The sequence below is a fragment of the Mobula birostris genome, chromosome 22, assembly GCF_030028105.1.
Source record: "Mobula birostris isolate sMobBir1 chromosome 22, sMobBir1.hap1, whole genome shotgun sequence".
Classification (NCBI taxonomy): Eukaryota; Metazoa; Chordata; class Chondrichthyes; order Myliobatiformes; family Myliobatidae; genus Mobula; species Mobula birostris.
The window spans coordinates 6996650-7016539 of record NC_092391.1 but is presented as its reverse complement, the minus strand read 5'-3'; the positions used below and the strand labels follow the sequence as shown (position 1 = coordinate 7016539).

Here is a 19890-nt window from a genome sequence, read left to right as displayed (position 1 = left end):
ACCCACCACTCCACATTCCCCACCACCACTACCTTATCATTTCTTATCGGTCACCCCTGAAGTGCGGAGGAAACATGGGAGACTAACGGTCAAATACCTTCTGTACAGACACTCCTGTACCTAGCATCACTTTATGGACATACAATCAATCTATGTAAATACGCTATCTTATGTATTTATTGTGTTTTTATTCCTATTGTGTTCTTTATATTAATGAATCTTTTTTTGTGCTGTATCTGATCTGGAGTAACAATTATTTTGTTTAAACTTCCTTAAGGTTATAGCTGGGAGCGGTAGTGGGGATAAGTTCCCACTGCCTATTAAATCTTCCCAATGGTGTGCGTCTCAAATAGCCTCTGACAACCACATCCAGCTCCTGGCCTTCACATATGGCTTAGCTATGAAGCCCAGTGGAGCCATTTCTACTGACTGGAGAAGCGACAAAGGCATGTTACTGATGCCTTAAAAACAGTTGCTTCCGACAGATGGGGGTTGTCAGCTCATCCAGGAGGAAAGCTCTGGCCTCAAATCTCTGCTGCCTTGCGGCTATACCCACTCATGGGGAAGGTTTCAGGAGTAAACTCCTGGAGCTGGAGTCCCTAAGACATACTAGGTTGAGTTCAACGCTGACTGGCAACATGTGAAGCTGCGGGTACCAAACTCTGGTGTCTGCCATTCCTTTGGGTTCATCAGCTGTGTGGAGAGGGGGAGCCTGCTGCATGGGCAACAGTTTGCTCTCCATATTGTACTGCCCTGGCTTGTGTATCATGCAGACCACTAGGACACAACATCAATGGTTGACCTGGACCAATGGAGGGCCTTTACACTTGTGTGCTGAAAATGACATTAAACAATCTTGAATTTTGGTAAAAGAGCAATTGCATGAAAATAATAATAGAATGGCAAGTTTTAGTTGCAAAGAAAGTCTCTAAGTAGTTATTTTTTATTCTGTTAGTATGCTGCAAATCATTTGATTTTAATGGTAGGCAGATTGATTTACAGAATTTTGCAAGCTTGATATAAGTAACACTATGAAGTTTTAAATCCATGCATCACCCGGTTAAAATAATAGATGCCGGAACAATTTTACACTTTAGTGTAAGCAACTATATTTGTGAATATGTCATTACTCTACATTGTATACAATGTTCCTAATATTAGCCTGCATAACTAATTAATGCAGAGTTTTGGTCCACAGTGTAATTCAGTACACGTCTACGTAAATAATGGATTGCTTCACCATGAGGATTGTATCAGAGTACTGGTTCCATCTGTACAGACTGGAGATACGACTCCGTTTAAAATGTAAGCTCGTCCCTATGCCTGTGTGTTCTCACGCATTACCCGTTAACAAGTGGTCTTCAATCCCCTCACAGTTCCTTGGCAGGTCAAGTACCAGGAATGAAGTCTAGGGAAACACAACAGACCTCCGAACGTCCGTCACACTAAAGCACTATATCTTTTTTCTTCGTGTGTTTCACGAATCCAGTACATTGGAAAACATTCACATTTTACAAGGCATTCACAGCTGGTAAATCGACCGGATTGTTGGAAGGGCCACTCTGCCCCTGGCTAATCAGTATTGACAGTGTTGAAAACATCACAGTTACTGTATGCTGTAAACCCAGCCTATCTAAGACGCATCACTCTGGGTCTTTGAGTTCACTGAATATTTCCTGTTGAGCCATGCCCAAGATATTGTACTGTTTCTTCTGAGAACTCAAATGCATTTTTTGTATGTGTGTGTTTTTTAATCCATTGTATGTGAAAATAACCGCAGATTAGTCTGCGTCTTTGAGTGACAGTGGTTAAACACAGCAAGTACAGATACTGTTCTGAGGGCTGAAGAGTGTTTCTGTTGCCAATAGTCTGACTTGGAGAGAAAGCATATGATATACACTCAGTGGCCACTGCATTAGCTACCTCCTGTACCTAATAAAGTAGTCACTGAGTGTATGCTTGTAGTCTTCTGCTGCTGTAGCCCATCCATTTCAAGGTTCGATGTGTTGTATATTCAGAGATGCTCTTCTGCACACCACTGTTGTAACATGTGGTTATTTGAGTTACTGTCGCCTTCATGTCAGCTTGAACCAGTCTGGCCATTCTCACCTGACTTCTCTCATTAACTGCTCCTCATTGGATTTTTTTTTCACACCATTCTCTGTAAACTGTAGAGACTGTTGTGTGTGAAAATCCCAGGAGAACAGCAATTTCTGAGAAACTCAAACCATCAAATCTGGCATCAATAATCATTCCACAGTCAAAGTCACTTAAATCACATTCCTTTCCCCATTCTGATGTTTGGTCTGAACAACAATTGAACCTCTTGACCATGTCTGCATGCTTTTGTATATTGAATTGCTGCCACATGATTTGCTGATTAGATATTTGCATTAATGAGCAAATGTACCTAATAAAGTGGCCAATTAGTGTATAACTCCTTTTCTGCTCACTGTCATCCTTGAATTAACTTTCAATGAGATGAGGAATTTTGTATGGTTACAGTTATGTATGAAGAAATGAATTAGTAAGGCTCAGTTATATTTGGCACTTGGAGATCTTTTGCCGGATAATCTTTTGGCCACATTAAAGGCACACAAGGTCTCTGACCTTCGCATCACTGAGTGTTCTCACTATCACTCACTCCCCTGGTTATAAAGACCTCCAACTCAACCATAACCTCAGTCAAAGACTGATCACATCGAAAATGCGAGAAGGCAGTGAGTCAGTCATTGTTAAAATGTAATATCACCGTGGTTTGACTCCATACTATGGAGCAAGTCGAGATAAACTGCGGCTAAGGCGAGAAAGGGAAAAATAGAACAAGATTACATTACTGTACCGTTACTGGAGTATTTGACATACAAATACACATCAACACTGTGTTCCCCTGGAAGTACACTAAATAACTCTGAAAAGATAACTTTCTCTAAGCTATTTAGTAAAAATATCTTATGTAGACTAATTTTTTAACATTGCTAAGAATAGTCTATCATTTCTACTTCAATATTTTTCTTACAGAGTGTTAGGGGAAACATGTTGCCCACCACTTTCCTTGCTTGTCTTACCACACTGACAATTGTTAGTCCAAAATAATAATGTGTACTGAATTCTGTTTTACATAATGGTTCTACATTGTTTAACATCACTGCTTTGAAATTTCATAAACAGAAATGAGAGTAAGAAATTATAAAGCATATCTCTAAATACATTTTGAAAATGTAACACAGAAGCACGGAGACTATATCATTCCTTTAGCATTTGGTCAGATAACCGAACTTAACCATTTCTACAGAGGCTAAAATCTATTCTAACTGTCCGTACAGTGTTATTTAGTTCCAAAATGGGTCTATCTCATTCCGCTGATGGCGCTTTTCTCCCTTCAGATCTTCGCTGGTGTTTATTTTGTTTCTTTCAAACAAACTTTAGGCAAGGCTATGCTGTAATTGTTCTCAGGCAGACCTCTGCAAGGCTGGCTGTTCAGGTACTTGCTGTCCACCCGTGCATCTGCTTTGCGATTTGGTGCATGAAGCTTATATCTGGTCGAAGGTCAGGCTCAGGGTTGATGCACATGATCACCAACTCTCGTAGCTACGGAAAGACGTACATCTCGTTAGACAAGTGTGCGGCAATGCAGTGTAGTGGTTAAGATTCATCTTTATCGTACATACAGTGAAATGCATCATTTGTATTAACGACTATCACACCCAAGGATGTGCTGGGGGCAGCCCACAAGTGTCACACACATCCTGGCAGCAACTTAGCATGGCCATAACACTCAACAGAACAACACAGAACACAAGAAGCAACAAAACAACCCCCATTCCTCCTTTGCACCTACAAATGCAGTCCTTTATATGCAGGACAGGTCTCAGCCCCCCCCAACCTCCAGTGGACATGGACTTGGGCCTGTAGGCCTTGTGCCATGACTTCCCCACTGGACTCGCAAAGATTTGCAGACTCGGCGCAGACCAATGGGCCTCAATTTCCAGACTTCTGATTCGACCCTCAGGCCTCAATCCTCGACGTTAATTCCAAGGTCCAGCAGTTAGTGTAATGTTATACAGTGCCAGCAGTCCGGGTTCAACTCCTGTCGCTGTCTAGCCTAGCCCATCTTCATTACTGGTGCTTCATTATTGCAAACAGTCCAATCAACCATTTTGTAGCCTCATTTGCAGACCATCACCCCCCCCCCCCACCACAGTACAGTGGCCAAAGGCGACTATAACATTTATGGCTGAACTACTGATCAACTGGACTTCAATAATGAAAAGGAAGATCAGTGTAAGTCCAGCAACATCTGTGGAAGAAAAGCTGAGATGATGTGGGTGGCACAGTAGCCAGCAACTAGTATAACGTTTTACAGTGCCAGTGATCAGAGTTCAATTCTTGCTTCTGTCTCTAGGACATTTGTACATACTCCCTGTGGCCACATGAATTTCCTGCCACATTCCAAAAATGCACAGATTAGGGTTACCGACTTATAGTCATACTATATTGGTGCCAGAACCATGGTGAGTCTTGCGGACTGCCCTCAGCATATTCTCAACACAAAGTGTCACCTTTAACTGTGTTATGAGGTATAAGTGACGAATAAAGCTAATCTTTCTTTCTATACTTCCATCTTTCCTTCCCTCCTTCCCTCCCTCCCTACTTATCATCCCATCCTTCCTTATATATTTCTTCTATGCTTTCTTTTTCATTCTTTCTGTCCATCTTTCTTTCCCAAGTATAAAATCAGACAATTGAAATGAGACAAGACCATGCTTTCTAGTCTAAAGCCCAGGATCTCCTCTTCCTTTCTAACACTGCACACCGTATACCCCATCACTTTCACAAATGTGTACATTCGTAGCCCAGATTTAAATCCAGAGCTAATCCTTGAGCTTTGTAAAGATTTCAATGTCACAGCTTTACGTACAAGATTGATTTTAAGGCAGCTGATTTTGAAAACGATATTAGCTACAGAAATCTTGCTGCAGCAGGTTGTGGAGCCAGCAGAATTACACGATTTATGATGGGCTCATTCCTCTTTTTAAATAATTTTGTTCATTTAAATATTTTATCACAGCATTTTGATGCATAACGTGGAATACAGCAGCTGCTTATAAATGTATTTATGAAGAATGCAGTCTGAACATATTTTGTTAATCGGTAAACTGATTTTTGCCGAATATGATCCGTAAACTGAACTGATTACTTTTACACTCAGTGGCCACATTATTAGGAATCTCCTGTACCTAATAAAGTAACCACTGAGAGTATGTTCATGGTCTTCTGCTGTTGTAGCTCATCCACTTCAAGATTTAATGTGTTGTGCATTCAGAGATGCTCTTCTGCACACCACTGTTGTAGCATGTGGTTACTTGAGTTACTGTTGCCTTCCTGTCAGCTTGAACCAATTTGTCCATTTTCCTCTGACCTCTCTCATTAACAAGGTGTTTTCACCCACAGAACTGCCACTCACTAGATGTTGTTTGCTTATCGCACCATTCTCTGTAAACTCTAGAGAATGTTGGGCGTGAAAATCCCAGGAGATCAGCAGTTCTTGAAATACTCAAACCACCCCAACTGGCACCAACAATCATTCCACAGTCAAAGTCACTTAGATCACATTTCTTCCCTATTCTGATGTTTGGTCTGAACAACAACTGAACCTCGACCACGTCTGCATGCTTTTATTCATTGAGTTTCTGCCACATGATTGGCTGATTAGACATTTGCATTAATGAGTTAGTGTACAAGTGAGTGTACCTAATAAAGTGGCCACCTAGTGCATCGTTTCATTGCCTGATTATTGCCTCACTATATTGCTAACTTCACTACTTTGCTCTCTGTTTACACTATTTAATTTTTACCCACTCAAACTGCTGGAAGAACTCAGCAGGTCAAGCAGCATCTATGGAGTGAATTTCGGGCTGAGACCCTCCATCAGGTCGCGGCCCGAAACATTGTCTATTTATTCCTTTCATAAAGCCATTGAGCACTACAGCACATCAGCAGCCCCTTCGGCCCATCTAGTTCATGGCAAACTGATTATGTCCGGTCCCATCAACATCCATGTACTTATCCAAACTTTTCTTAAGTGTTGAAATTCTGCTACCATGTCTTATGGAAGTCGTACCTGTATCCACCACCTCCACTGCAAGCTCATTCCATACTCCTGCCACCCTCAGAGTGATGTTTCCCCCTCTCCCCATATTCCCTTTAATAGTTCACCTTTCACTCTTAATCTATGACCTCTAGTTCTAGTCTCAACCCACCTCATCCATAGCTGCTGCCTGACCTATTGAGTTCCTCCAGCATTTTGTGTGTGTTGCTCTGAATTTCCAGCATCTGCGGAATCTCTTGTGTTATTTAATTTTTATATGTTCTTATTGTAACTTATAGTAATTTTACTATATTGTACTTGTTGTCACAGAACCAAATTTTATGACTTATGTCAGCGATAGTAAAACTGATCCTGAATCTGATTCATATGTTAGATTGATTAATTTTCTCATCAGTGTGCAATGATTGAAATGTAGGTTGGTTGGAATCAAAAGACCGTTTGCCCCATAGACCAATCTTCAGGAACATCTTCCTGGTCAAATTTTGTAACCGCCTGCTGTCCAGTTTTGCAGAGCCTGGAGCTTTGGTACAACTGTTCCTCCTCACACCTGGAATGTGAGCAGTCTTGGTGGCCCCTATCTAAGAAAGGATGTGTTGGCATTGGATAGGGTCCAGAGGAGGTTCACAAGAATGATCCCATGAATCAAAGGGTTCATGTGTGAGAAGCATTTGATGGCTCTGGGCCTGTACTCACTGGAGTTTAGGAGAATGAGGGGAGATATCACCAAATCTTACCGCATATTGAAAAACTTGGAAAGAGTGGAAGTGGAAGCAATGTTTCCTATAGTGGGGGAGTCTAAGACAAGAAGGCACAACCTCGGAAAAGAGGCATGTTCTTTTAGAAATGAGATGAAGAGGAATTTCTTTGGCCAGAGGGTGGTGAATCTGGAATTCGTTGCCACAGACAGCTATGGAGGCCAAGTTGTTTCTCTGACAGAAGAAGGAGCAAAGACAGGTTATCGGCATCTTAAAACCGGTCACTTCGGACAGGGGGGGCTTGTCAGCTCGTCTAGGAGAAGGAAAACTCAGATCTCAAACCATCACTGTCTTGTGGCTATACCCACTCATGGGGCAGGCTGAGGGAATAATACGGAGCTGGAGTCCCTAAAACAGTCCTGCGTTGAGTTCAACGCTGACTGGCAACTACTGTGATGCCGTTGATGCCAAACTGTATCGTTCTCCGCTGTTCCTTTGGATTCATAAGCTGGTTGGAGGGTGTGAGCCTCCTGCATGGGCAACAGCCTCTTCTTCATATCATACTGCCCTGGCTTGCGTATCAGGTAGACAACCTGGGGCACAGCATCCATGGTTGACCCCGACCAGCGGAGGCTCTCAGGTTAACTGAGCATATTAGGGGTGAATAACGCATTTAAATGCTCATTAAATAAGAAGTAAATAAACCTGTCCACAGAAAATTTGCAATAAAATAATGAGAGTTATAAAATGAAGATGAAACCATATAACTGACTCAAGAGCTGGCGATGTCTTTTGAGCAAGGAGTATTGTGAGGAGGATTGTTAGAGGTGTTGTGCTTCGTTGAAAGAGGGAACTGTTCTTCTCAGTAGTTTGCTGAAGGGCTGGAGAAAACAGGTTGGAGGTAATGGGCAAAGGTTATGTGAGACGGCAGGAGAGTGGGGTTGAGGGGGATCAAGAGTCAGCCATGATGGAATATCAGAGCAGACTCGATGGGCCTCCAGCATTTTGTATGCATTGCCGAGGGATGAGACTAATGGATTCACATCAAGAGAGCTGGCACCGAATTGAAGGGTTACGTGGATTTCGCCTATCCCATTGGAAAAGCAAGGTGAAATTTGAAACCACAGGGTAAGTCTATCAAACATCAATGAAGTAACGTTTCCAGTGAGGCAACTAAAATAAAAAAATCTGTGATTATATAAAGCAGACAGATTGCTACTGGTAATCCCCAATGTGAATTCCACCACAAATAGTACACCTGTTCTGTAAATCCAGTCTCTGGGAAGGTTGCAAGGTAGATTTGTTAATGAAGCAATAGGATCAAAAGTTCCTGACATTAGAAAAAACTGCAAGCATATTTCCCACCAAACGTGAGCAAATGAGAAGGAAAATAACATGAACTAGTGAGAAAATGATGCTTTGGATTATGTCAAATCAGCTCAAAAAAAGGAAAATTTGATCATTCAACAAGGCTTTTTTGGGTTCCAATTATTAAGACCTTAAGACATAGGAGCAAAATTACACCATCGAGTCTGCTCCACCATTCAATCATGGCTGATTTATTATTTGTCTTTACCCCATTCTCCTGCCTTGTCCTCATAACCTTCAGTCAAGAACCGATCAAGCTCCACTTTAAATATACCCAATGACTTGGCCTCCACAGCCATCTCCGGCAATAAATTCCTGAGATTCACCACCCTCTCACTAAATAAATTCCTTGGGCTAAAGAAATTAATATCAACATTAGATGTTTGATCAAATGTTGAATTTCCAAGCAGTTTTTGGTCTTTTGTTCTGGTGTTTCTTTCTCAAATGCTTTGGACCAGGGTCTCGGGGTTTAGATTTTTACATGTGATTTCATCAGCCTTGCCACGCACCCAGTGCAGAGAGACTTCTAGTCACTTCTGCTACCTGATTATTGAAAAATGATACCTCCACTTCGAAAGGGACCTTGCAAGCTCCCAGAGCAGTCAATGAGGTGCTAAAATACCACAGATGCTAGAAAGCTGAAATCAAGCAGAGAATACAGGAAATACTCAACAGGTTGGGCAGTATCTGTGGAGAGCAAAAGAACGCAAACACTTCAAAACTTGGGATGATTAGAGATGAAACAGTAAGGTGCCATGACAGCAGTATAAGATGATAAGAGGCATGGATGTAGTACACAGCCATTGGCTTTTCCCCCAGAGCAGAAAAGGTTAATATAAGAGGACATAATTTTAAGGTGCTTGGAGGGGTCAAAGGTAGGTTTTATTCACAGTGGTAGGTGCATGGAACACGTTGCCAGGGTTGGTGGTACAGGCAGATACATTAGGGACATTTAAGAGACTCTTAGATGGGCACATGGATGATAGAAAAATGTGAACCATCTAAGAGTCTCTTATCTGTCTCTACCACCATCCCTGGCAGTGTATTCGATGTATGTACTGCTCTCGTGTAAAAAATAATTTCCTCTGATATCCCCTCTGTACTTATCACTGTACATGTGAATAATAAACCAACACCAATGCCCTGTTGGTAAAGACTCTTTCCTATCTAAGCACTTCATAATTTTATTAGGTCTGTAAGATAGAATACTTTCTAGGGTGCATCATTTGGACATTAGTCTACACATCTATTCTTCCTACCAAAGAGCATGACCCCGCAGTTCTCTACATTGTATTCCACCTGCCGCTTCTTCACCCACACTCCTTGGAAAGAGAAAGAGTATTAATGTTTCCAGTTGAAGGCCCTTTCTGAAAAGTATGGAAATAATTTTTATTTGGAGGTACAGCACTGTAGCAGACCCTGCTGGCCCACCAAGCCTGCACTGACCAATTACACGCATGTGACCTGTGCGGCATGTCTTTAGAATGCTGGAGATTTGAACCCGGGTCACCAGCGCTGTAAAAGTGTTAAGCTACCGTGCAGTCCATATTAAATGCCTCCCACACCGAACCCTTCTTGGCCTACCTTCTCAGAGAAGTGCTCTTCTGGAAGAGGTGGGTAGTCACATTGCTCTATCTTTTTACAGAGGGAAAAGAGATTCATTTTGTCCCCATAGAATGGGCTCTGGAGGGCGGCCATCTGTGAGGTGAAGGGGAAAAAAAATGAAGGATCGTTTCACACAGGTCTTGTATTCTTCTTGCAGCCTCTCGAGCACATCCATTACTGTCAGTGTCCGTATTATAAGCATAGATTCATCATCATCATCATCATTATGTGCTATGCTGTGTGGCATAGGTGATCATGATTGTTCTTGGCAAATTCTTCTGCAGAAGTGGTTTGCCATTGCCTTCTTCTGGGCTGTGTCTTTACAAGATTGCTAACCCCAGCCATTATCAATACTGTTCTAAGATTGTCTACCAGATGTTAGTGATCGCATCACCTGGACTTTGTGATATGCACCAGCTGCTCATATGACCATCCACTACCTGCTTCCATGGCTTCAAATGATCCTAAGCTTTTAAATCTTTCCCCTCTTACCTTAAACCTATCATCTTTAGCTCTGGGTAAAAGACTATGCTCATCACCCTATCTATGTCTTTCATAATGTTATACATCTCTGAAAGATCCCATTCTCCTATGATCCAATGAAAATAAGTCCCAACTTGATCAACCTCTCTCCATTAGTCAGTCCCTTGAGTCCTGGTAACATTCTTGTAAATCTTCTCTGCACCCTTGCCAGCTTTATTTGTTTATTTATTTAGTGATACTGTGTGGAACAGGCCCTTCCAGCCTAACGAGCTGTGCTGCCCAGCAACCCACTTATTTAACCCTGGCCTAATCACAGGACAGCATAATGATCAATTAGCCTACTAACTGGTACATCTTTGGAGTGCGGGAGTTAACCGGAGCAGATGGAGGAAACCCACACGTTCACGGGGAGGAATGTACAAACTCCTTACAGATGACATCAGAATTGAACCCCAAACTCCAATGCCTTGAGCTGTAATAGGGTCGTTATAACCGTCACACAACCGTGGTGCTTTAAGTGCACCTTCATGGCAACTTTTGGGAGGACATCGCAAGCGATCGCTCTCACTGGAGGCTGGAACTACGCCGAGGTCTAAAAAGAGGAGAAGAGAAGCTGAGGCTTGCTGCTGAAGAAAAGCGCACTCGTCAGAAAAACAGCACCAAGACAACACTGGAGGTCAGCGCCTTCAAGTGCAGTCGCTGCAGCCGAGACTGTCACTCCCGTGTGAGACTGTACAGCCACAACAGATGCTGCCCTACAGCACAGTCTGAAGCAAGACTTTCCAGGCACAGATCCATGGTCTCACGAGACTAATGGATGCCACCACCAATGGCAACTTTCCTATAGCTATGTTACCAGAACTGAATGAATATTCCAAATCCAGTCTCACCAACATCATATACATACAACTACAAACATAACATCCCAACTTTTATACCCATTGCCCTGACTAATGAAAACCAGTGTGCCATAAGCCTTCTTCACCATCCTATACCTACCTGAGATGGCCCTTTCAGGGAACCATGTACCTATATTCCTAGGTCCATTTGTTCTACCACAGTCTTCAGGTCCGACTATTCACTGTAAAAATCCCACCCTCATTGGTCTTCCCAAGCTGCAACACCTCAGACTTTTCTGAATTAAACTGCATTTGCCATTCTTCGGCCCACTTACTCAGCTGATCAAGGACCCTCTGTAAATCCTGACAACCACCTTCACTGCCAATGACACCACCTATTTAATTGCTTCCACAACTCAGATAGATTCATATATATGATTAAAATTGAGCATTCATTTTGAGAGGACTAGACTATAAAAGCAAGGATGTAATGCTCCCGGTGAAACCTGTCATAAATTGTGGGGCTGCTTTGTTGAGCACCTCCACTCCACCCACCAAAAGTGGAACTTCCCAGTGGCCAAACATCTTAATTCCAATTCCCAATCCCACTCTGACATGTCGGTGCCAAGATGAGGCCACCCTCAGGGTCAAGGAGCAACACCTTATGTTCTGTCTGGGAAACCTCCCACCTGAAGGCATGAACATCGATTTCTCCTTCTGGTAAAAAAATATTTTCCTTCCCCCTCCGCTCTTCTATTCCCCACTCTGGTCTCTAGAGTCTTCTTACCTGCCTATCACCTCCCCCTGGGTCCCCTCCTCCTTCCCTTTCCCCTATGGTCCACTCTCCTGTCCTGTCAGATTCCTCCCCAGCCCTTTATCTTCAATGACTCAAAGTATATTTATTGTCAAAGAATGTATAAATTCTACAACTTGAGATTTGTCTGCTTACAAGCAGCCTCTAAGCAAGACAGTTTTGTGGGTAATCTTTCCTATACCTGACTCCACCCATCTCCTTCTAGCTTGCCCTCCTTCCCCTCCCCCCACCTTTTTATTCTGCGATTTTTCCCCCTTCCTTTCCAGTCCTGACGAAGGGTCTCGGCCCGAAACTTCAACTGTTTATTTATTTCCATAGATGCGGCCGGACCTGCGTTCTGTGTGTTACTATGTAATGCTAAGGCTTTATAAGACATTGGTCAGACCACACTTGGAGTATTGTGAGCAATTTTTAAAGTTGAAAGTTTTTTAAAATTACCATTTACAACCCTGAAATTCATTTCTTGCAGGCATTCTCAATAAATCCACAATAGAATAATAACCATATTAGAATCAATGAAAGACCGTAGCAAGCAAAACACACAAAATGCTAGAAGGACTCGACAGGCCAGGCAGCATCTATGGAGGCAAGTCAACATTTGACATTTTAGGCTGAGACCCTTCATTAGGACTGGAAAAAAAGGATGAGAATTCAGAGCACCAACAAAAACCACACTGACTTGGGCGTTCAACCAGTGTGCAAAAGACAACAAACTGTTCAAATGTAAAAAGAAAAAAGTAATAATAAATAAATAAGCCATAAATATGGGGAACATGAGATGAAGAGTCCTTGAAGTGAGTTAATAGACTGTGGGAACATTACAATGATGACGTTGAGTGAAGTTATCTCCTTTGGTTCAAGAGCCTGATGGTTCAGGGGTAATAGCTGTTCCTGAAATGATGGTGTGAGTCCTGAGGCTCCTGTGCCTTCTTCCTGAAGTCAGCAGCAAGAAGAGAGAATACCCCGGGTGGTGGGGTTACCAGACAATAGATGCTGCTTTCATGCAGCAGTGTTTCATGCAGATGTCCTCAATGGTGGGGAGGGCTTTAGCCGTGACGGACTGGGCCGTATCCATTTCTTTCTGTAGGATCTTCTGTTTAAGAGCCTTGGTGTTTCTACACCAGGCTGTGATCCAGCCGGTCAATATACTCTCCACCACACATCTATAGAAGTTTGTCAAAGTTTTAGATGTCATGCCAACTTTTTGTAAACTCCGAAGGAAGTAGAGGTGCTGCTGTGCTTGTTTCATAATTGCACCCACATTCTGGGCCCCTTATCGAAGAACGGATGTGCTGGCATTGGAAAGGGTCCAGAGGAGGTTCACGAGAATAATCCCAGAAATGAAAGGGTTATCATTCCAGGAATATTTGATAGCTCTGGCTCTGTACTCGCTGGAGTTTATAAGAATGAGGGGGTATCTAACTGAAAGTCCTATTAAATATAGAAAGGGTCTGACCTGGAGTTACACTCTGACTTCGGGAATGGGACCCGCTCTCAGAGCCTCACGACCGGCCGCTTTTTGACACCCCAAGGACGCGGTCTGGAAAACTAGCACGCCTTCCGGGTTCCCGAATTTATGGCTTTGGAGACGGGCTCATTCTAGGCCAGTGCCCCTGACGGAAGCGTCGCTGGAGAACACGGAACATTGGGAGTAGCAAGTTAGCTGCCGGGGGTTGTGTGTCCGAAGAGCTGCGCCTTCGTGGGGCCAAATCTCTGGGCACAGAGCTCGGAAAAAGAGATACAGCTGACTTTTAACATCATAAGTCAGTGAGTTTTTTGTTGTGTCTCCCCTCTTACTGTGAAACAGGGACACCTCTTTTTCCCTTATTAGGGAGAGAGAGAACCTGTTGTATGTCAAATTACCGGGTGAATGAGTAGTCTTTGGAGTACTGCAAGTCTGTGTCTTTATTGATGCTTTGCTGCACGCTTGAGTGCTCGGTGGGGGGGTGCTGATGTTTTTTGCTGGTGGGGAGGTTTGTTGCCTTGCTGTTGCTTGTACGTGGGAGGGGGAGATGCGTGGGGTTTAGGGTTCTAACATTTAACTGTCAACATTCTTTGGGGCAATCCTCTGTTTTCGTGGATGTTTGCGAAGAAAAAGAATTTCAGGATGTAGATTGTATACATTTCTCTGACATTAAATGTACCTATTGATATTGAGATAGAGTGGATGTGGAGAGGATGTTTCAAATAGTGGTTGCATCTAGGACCAGAGGGCACAGCCTCAGTCTAGAGGGACGTCCGTTAGAACAGAGATGAGAAGGAACTTCTTTAGTCAGAGGGTGGTGAATCTGTGGAATTCATTGCCACAGATAACTATGCAGGCCAAAGCAGAGGTTTAAATAACTTGATTAGTCAGGGCATCAAAGTTTCTGGGAAGAAGGCAGGAGAATGGGGTTGAGAGGAATAATAAATTAGGCATGATGGAATGGCAGAGCAGACTCGAAGGGCTGAGTGGCCTAATTCTATTCCTATGTATTACAATCTTATGGTTATTGAGCAATACTTTACAGATACAGGTCCTTTGCCAACCACGGTACCCACCCAGCCAGTTCCAATTTCCTACAGTCAGCCCCTATCCCTTTTACCCCCACCTCTCCATGTACTACTTAAACAATACTATTGTACCTGCCTCAACCACTTCCTCTGGCAGCTCGTTCCATATACTCACCACCCTCTGCATGAAAAAGTTGCCCCTCAGTTCCCTTCTAAATCTTCTCCCCCTCACTCTAAACCTGTGCCCCCTGGTTTTGGACTCCCTATCCCTGGGGAAATGATTTACCTCTTCTGTACTCATAATGTTTAAGTTTTGACGGGTCACACCTGTGGGTGAATACTTGATGTATAGTTGGACATGATGGGCCAAACTGCCTTTTCTGTTTGACTTGCAGGGGCAGAACTTCTACTGGTGCCTGCAGGGATAAAGCCTCAAAGCTCAAGGTCTGGTCAATGTTCCACCAAAATCTGCTCCTCATCTCAGTCCCAAACGGCCAGTGAGCTAGTATAGATCTGATGGGCCAAATAACCTCTTTTATGGTCATAAGGAAATATGAAAGCTGTCGATTTGTTGTGTGCTTGGCCAGGGTAATTGTGGATGAATTCTTGTATCAATGTGCTTCAGAGGGACGAAGGGAGCTTTTCAATTTTTAATGTGCCTCATACTGGTATCGTTTTTAACAACTGCTGTTTTCTGCCAAGTTGATTTATTGCTTAACGTTCATATTAAAACATGTTTGGTCAAATTCCTGCCATAGTTTTATATCCATTTTGAAGCAGAAAGTTCATTTGTTAAGTTATAGAGTCATAGAACACTACAGCACAAAAACAGGCTCTTCAGCCCATCTAGTCTGTGCCAAACAATCATACCACCTGGTCCCATCGACCTGCACTTGGAACATGGGCCTCCATACCCCTCCCATCCGTGTACCTATCCAGATTTCTCTGTAATCGAACTCGCATCCACCATTTCCACTGGAGCTCATTCCACACTCTCACCACCCCCTAGGTTCCCTTTAAAAGTGTCACTTTTCACCCTTAACCTCTAGTTCAAGTCTCACCCAACCTCAGTGGAAAAAGTCTGCTTGCTTTTACCCTATCTGTACCCCTCATAATCTTGTCTACCTCTATCTAATCTCCCCTCATTTTCCTACACTCCAGGAAATAAAATCTTATCTTATTCAACCTTAACTCAGGTCCTCAAGTCCCAGCAACATCCTTGTAAATTTTCTCTGTACTCTTTCAATCTTATTGACATCTTTCATGTAGGTAGGTGACCAAAACGGCACACAATACTCCAAATTAGGCCTCACTAATATCTTATACGACTTGAACATAACATCTCAACTCCTGTAGCCAATATTCTGGTTTATGAAGTTCCTCGCGGTGGTGATAAGGATCCTTCAATGAATCCAGATGTCTCAAAGTGTGGGCTGGGATCCTTCAGGAGGAGAGGAGGGCTATGGTCTGACAGAACCACTCTCCTCTGGCTGAAAGTCAAGAACTTGGGGAGGTCTTGTCTCATCAAATGTGCAACTTCTGCCTCATGCTCACTGACCACATCCAGGCTTTTGGGTCCATGCAGCTCCCAACACCCCAGTCCCATCAAACTTACTTTATTTTACTTTTTATTATTAAGAGGTGCAACATTGAACAGGGCCTTCCAGCCTACCGAACCTCGTTGCCCAGCAACCCACCAACTTAACCCTAGCCTAAAATCTGAACAATTTACCTGCTAACCAGTGGGTCTTAGGACTGTGGGAGGGAAGCAGAGCACCTGTAGGAAACCAATGCAGTCACTGGAAGAACATACAAACTTTCTTGTCGATGACACCAGAATTGAGCTCCAAGCTTTGATGCCCCAAGCTATAATAGTGTCGTACTAACCACTATGCTACGTTGGCACCGTACCTCCCTCTAGCACTGCCACTTGACACAATTTCTTTAACATAACCAAGACCTGCATTAATTTAGCCCCATTTGTGGCTTCAGGACTATTCACATCCCCCGCAAGCACACTGTACCATTCGATAGGATCACACCTACACACTCACCCACGCTTTCCACTTCTCCTAGTCTCCAAAACTCCATCAACAAATACCACCTGCACCCTCCTAGAGCCACTAGGGACCTGATGGATTCTAAAAATAATTGTATGAGCGACCTGCATTCACATGCCCAGGAGTCCTTGCTGCTGAAGGGGGAAGGGGTGTGTTGTCTGGTTTTGAGCTTTGTGTCACATATGAGCACCATCAGACTCTCTTCCAGGGAAAGTGGGTCCTGTACAGAAGGGACGGTTTGCACCTGAACTGGGGGTGGACTAATATCCCAGTGGGAAGGTTTGTTAATGCTGCACGGTGGGGTTTAAACTAGAGTTGCAGGTGGTTGGGAAGCAGAGTGCCAGAACTTAGCTACGAGCTTAATGTCCAAGGATACATACACATTGTATTGAAAGGACAGAGTGGAGAGGCTGTGGGGGCAGATGCTGGTAAGATCTCAGAATCAAAAGGTTGAGCGTGGTGTGACTCGTGTCCTGAACTGCATATATTTCAATGCAAAAAGTATTGTAGGAAAGACAGATGATAATGCTGAAGATGAGGTAATGTGTAGTGAGGAGGGGCTGTTGATGGGACAAAATTGCGGTCAACGGGATGAGTTGCAACGTAAAAAGTGGACAAAATCAAAAAGAATCCAGGACTGAAGGTGTTGTATTTGAGTGCATGCAGTATATGGAGTAAGGTAAATGAACTTGCAGCACAGTTGCAGATAGGCATCACTTAATCATAGCTGAAAGATTATAGCTAGGAGCTTAATGTCCAAGGATATATGCACATTGTATTGAAAGGGCAGGTAAGATGGCAGAGGGGGCAGCATTGCTCAGTTGGTAAAAAATGAAATCAAATCATTAGAGAGAAGTGACACAGGGTCAGAAGGTGTTGAATCATTGAACTGCAAGGTTAAAAAGATTGTGATGTGGCCTACAAATTACAAAGGGAGATACAAAATGCATGCCAAAAGGGTGATGTTATAATAGTTATAGGGGAGTTCAATATGCAGGTAGATTGCGAAAACCAGGTTGGTGCTGGATTACATGAGGGTGAGTTTCTAGAGTGCCTACAAGGTGGCTTTTGAGAGCAGCTAGTGGTCGAGCCCACTGGGGGGTCAGCTATTCTGGATTGGGAGTTGTGCAATCAACGAGGATTGATTAGAGAGCTCACGGTAAACGAACCCTTGGGGAAAAGTGATCACAATATGATTGAATTCAGCCTGAAATTTGAGAAGGAAAAGCTAAAGTCAGATGTATCAGCATTACAGTTGAGTAAAAGGAATTACAGAGGCATGAGAGTGGAGTTGGCCAGAATTGATAGGAAAAGAACACTGGCAGGGATGATGGCAGAGCAGCAATGGCTGGAATTTCTGGAAGCAGTTTGGAGGCCACAGGATATATATATATCCCAAAGAGGAAGAAGTATTCTCAAGGAAAGATAACACAACCATGGCTAACAAGAGCCAACATAAAAGCTAGAGAGAGGGCATATAATAGAACAAAAATTAGTGGGAAGTTAGAGGATTGGGAAGTTCTTAAAAACCAACAGAAGCAACTAAAGAAGTTATTAAGAAGGTAAAGATGGAGTACATAAGTAAGCGAGCCAATATTATTAAAGAAGATACCAAAAGTTTTTTTCAGATACATAAAGTGTGCCCTCTGGTCTTTGACTCTCCCACCTCTGGAAAATGATGCTGTAGAGGTAGTAATGGGGGACAACGAAATGGCAGATGAACTGAATAAGTATGCTAAATCAGTCTTCGCTTGGAAGATACGAGCAGTGTGGTGGATGTTCCAGGTGTCAAGGGGCATGAGGTGTGTGAAGTTACCATAACTAGACAGAGGTTCTTGGGAAACTAAAAGGTATGAAGGTAGATAAGTCACCTGGACCAGCCAGAGTACTCCAAGAGTTCTGAAAGAGGTGGCTGAAGAGATTGTGGAGGCATTAGTAATTACTTTTCAAGAATCATTAGGTTCTAGAATGGTTCTGGGAGATTAGAAAATTGCAAATTTCACTCCACTCTTCAAGAAAGGAGAGAGGCAGAAGAAATGACACGATAGGCCAAATAGTCTGACCTCAGTGGTTGGGAAGATGTTCGAATCAATTACTAAGGATACAGAGGCATATGATAAAATAGGCCGAAGTTACCTTGGTTTCCTCAAGGCAAAACCTAGCCTGACAAATCTGTTGGAATTCTTTGAAGAAATAACAAGCAGGATAGACAAGGGAGAATTAGTTGATGCTGTGTACTTGGATTTTCTGAAGGCCTTTGACGAGGTGCCTCACATGAGGCTGCTTAACAAACTACAAGCCCATGGTATTACAGGAAATATTCTAGCATGGATAAAGCATTGGCTGATTGGGAGGAGACAAAGTGTGGAAAAAAAAGAAGCCCTTTGTGGTTGACTGCTGGTGACTAGTGGTGTTCCAAAGGGGTCTGTGTTGGAAACAATTCTTTTTAAGTAAAATGTCAATGATTTAGATGATGAAATTGATGGCTTTGTTGCAAAGTTTGCAGAAGATATTAAGATGGAGAGGGGCAAGTAGTTTTGAGGAAGTAGAGAGGCTACAGAAGGACTCAGACAGATTAGGAGAATGGGCAAAAGTGGAATACAGTGTTGGGAAGTGTATGGTCATGCACTTTGGTAGAAGAAATGAAAGGGCTGATTATTTTCTAAATGCAGAGAAAATACAAAAACATGAGTTGCAAAAGGACTTATAAGTCCTTGTGCATGATTCCCTAAAGGTTAATTTGCAGGGTGAGTTTTAGTGAGGAAGGCAAGTGTAATGTTAGAATTTATTTTGAGGACTAGGATATGAAAGCAAGGATGTAATGTTGAGGCCTCACTTAGAGTGTTGTGAGCAGCTTTGGGCCCTTAACTTAGAAAGGATGTCCTGAAACTGGAGAGGGTTCAAAGGAGGTTCACAAAAACATTTCTAGGAATTTAATGGATTGTCATATGAAGAGTGTTTGTTGGCGCTGAGCCCGTATTCACTAGAATTTGGAAGATCGAGGGGTGACTTCATGGAAACCTATCGAATGGTGAAAGGTCTCAATAGAATGGATGTGGGGAGGGTATTTCCTATTTTGGAAGACCAGAGAACACAGCCTCAGAATAAAGGGGTGCCCTTTTAGAACAGGGATGAAGAGGAATTTCTTTAGCCACAGAGTGGTGAATCCATGGAATTTTTTTGCCGCAGGAGCTGTGGAGGCCATCTTTATGTATATTTAAAGCAGAGGTTGATAGATTCTTAATTGGTCACAGTATGAAGGGGTATGGGGAGAAGGTGGGAGATTGGGTCTGAGAGGGAAAATGGATGAGCCACGATGAAATGTTGGAGCAGACTTGATTAGCCAAATGGCCTGATTCTGCTCCTATATCTTATGGTCTTATAACACATATAGTCCGAGGAGAATTCAGCCAGTTGGCCC

General features: G+C 43.0%; 1 protein-coding gene across 7 annotated transcripts in view; it reads right to left on the bottom strand.

The window, feature by feature from the left end:
- Positions 1-929: 929 nt before the first annotated feature.
- LOC140186048 (serine/threonine-protein kinase Nek6-like) overlaps positions 930-19890 on the bottom strand; it is a 177255-nt gene continuing 158294 nt past the window's right edge. For 6 of the 7 annotated variants that reach the window (XM_072239874.1, XM_072239875.1, XM_072239877.1 and 3 more), the window contains 2 exons: positions 9760-9873; positions 930-3591 (listed from right to left, as the gene is read on the bottom strand). In XM_072239874.1, coding sequence (XP_072095975.1) covers positions 3481-3591; positions 9760-9873 — 225 coding nt within the window. In that variant the 3' untranslated portion in view covers positions 930-3480. The remainder of the gene's footprint in view (positions 3592-9759; positions 9874-19890) is intronic. The other variant, XM_072239878.1, reaches the window with a different exon arrangement.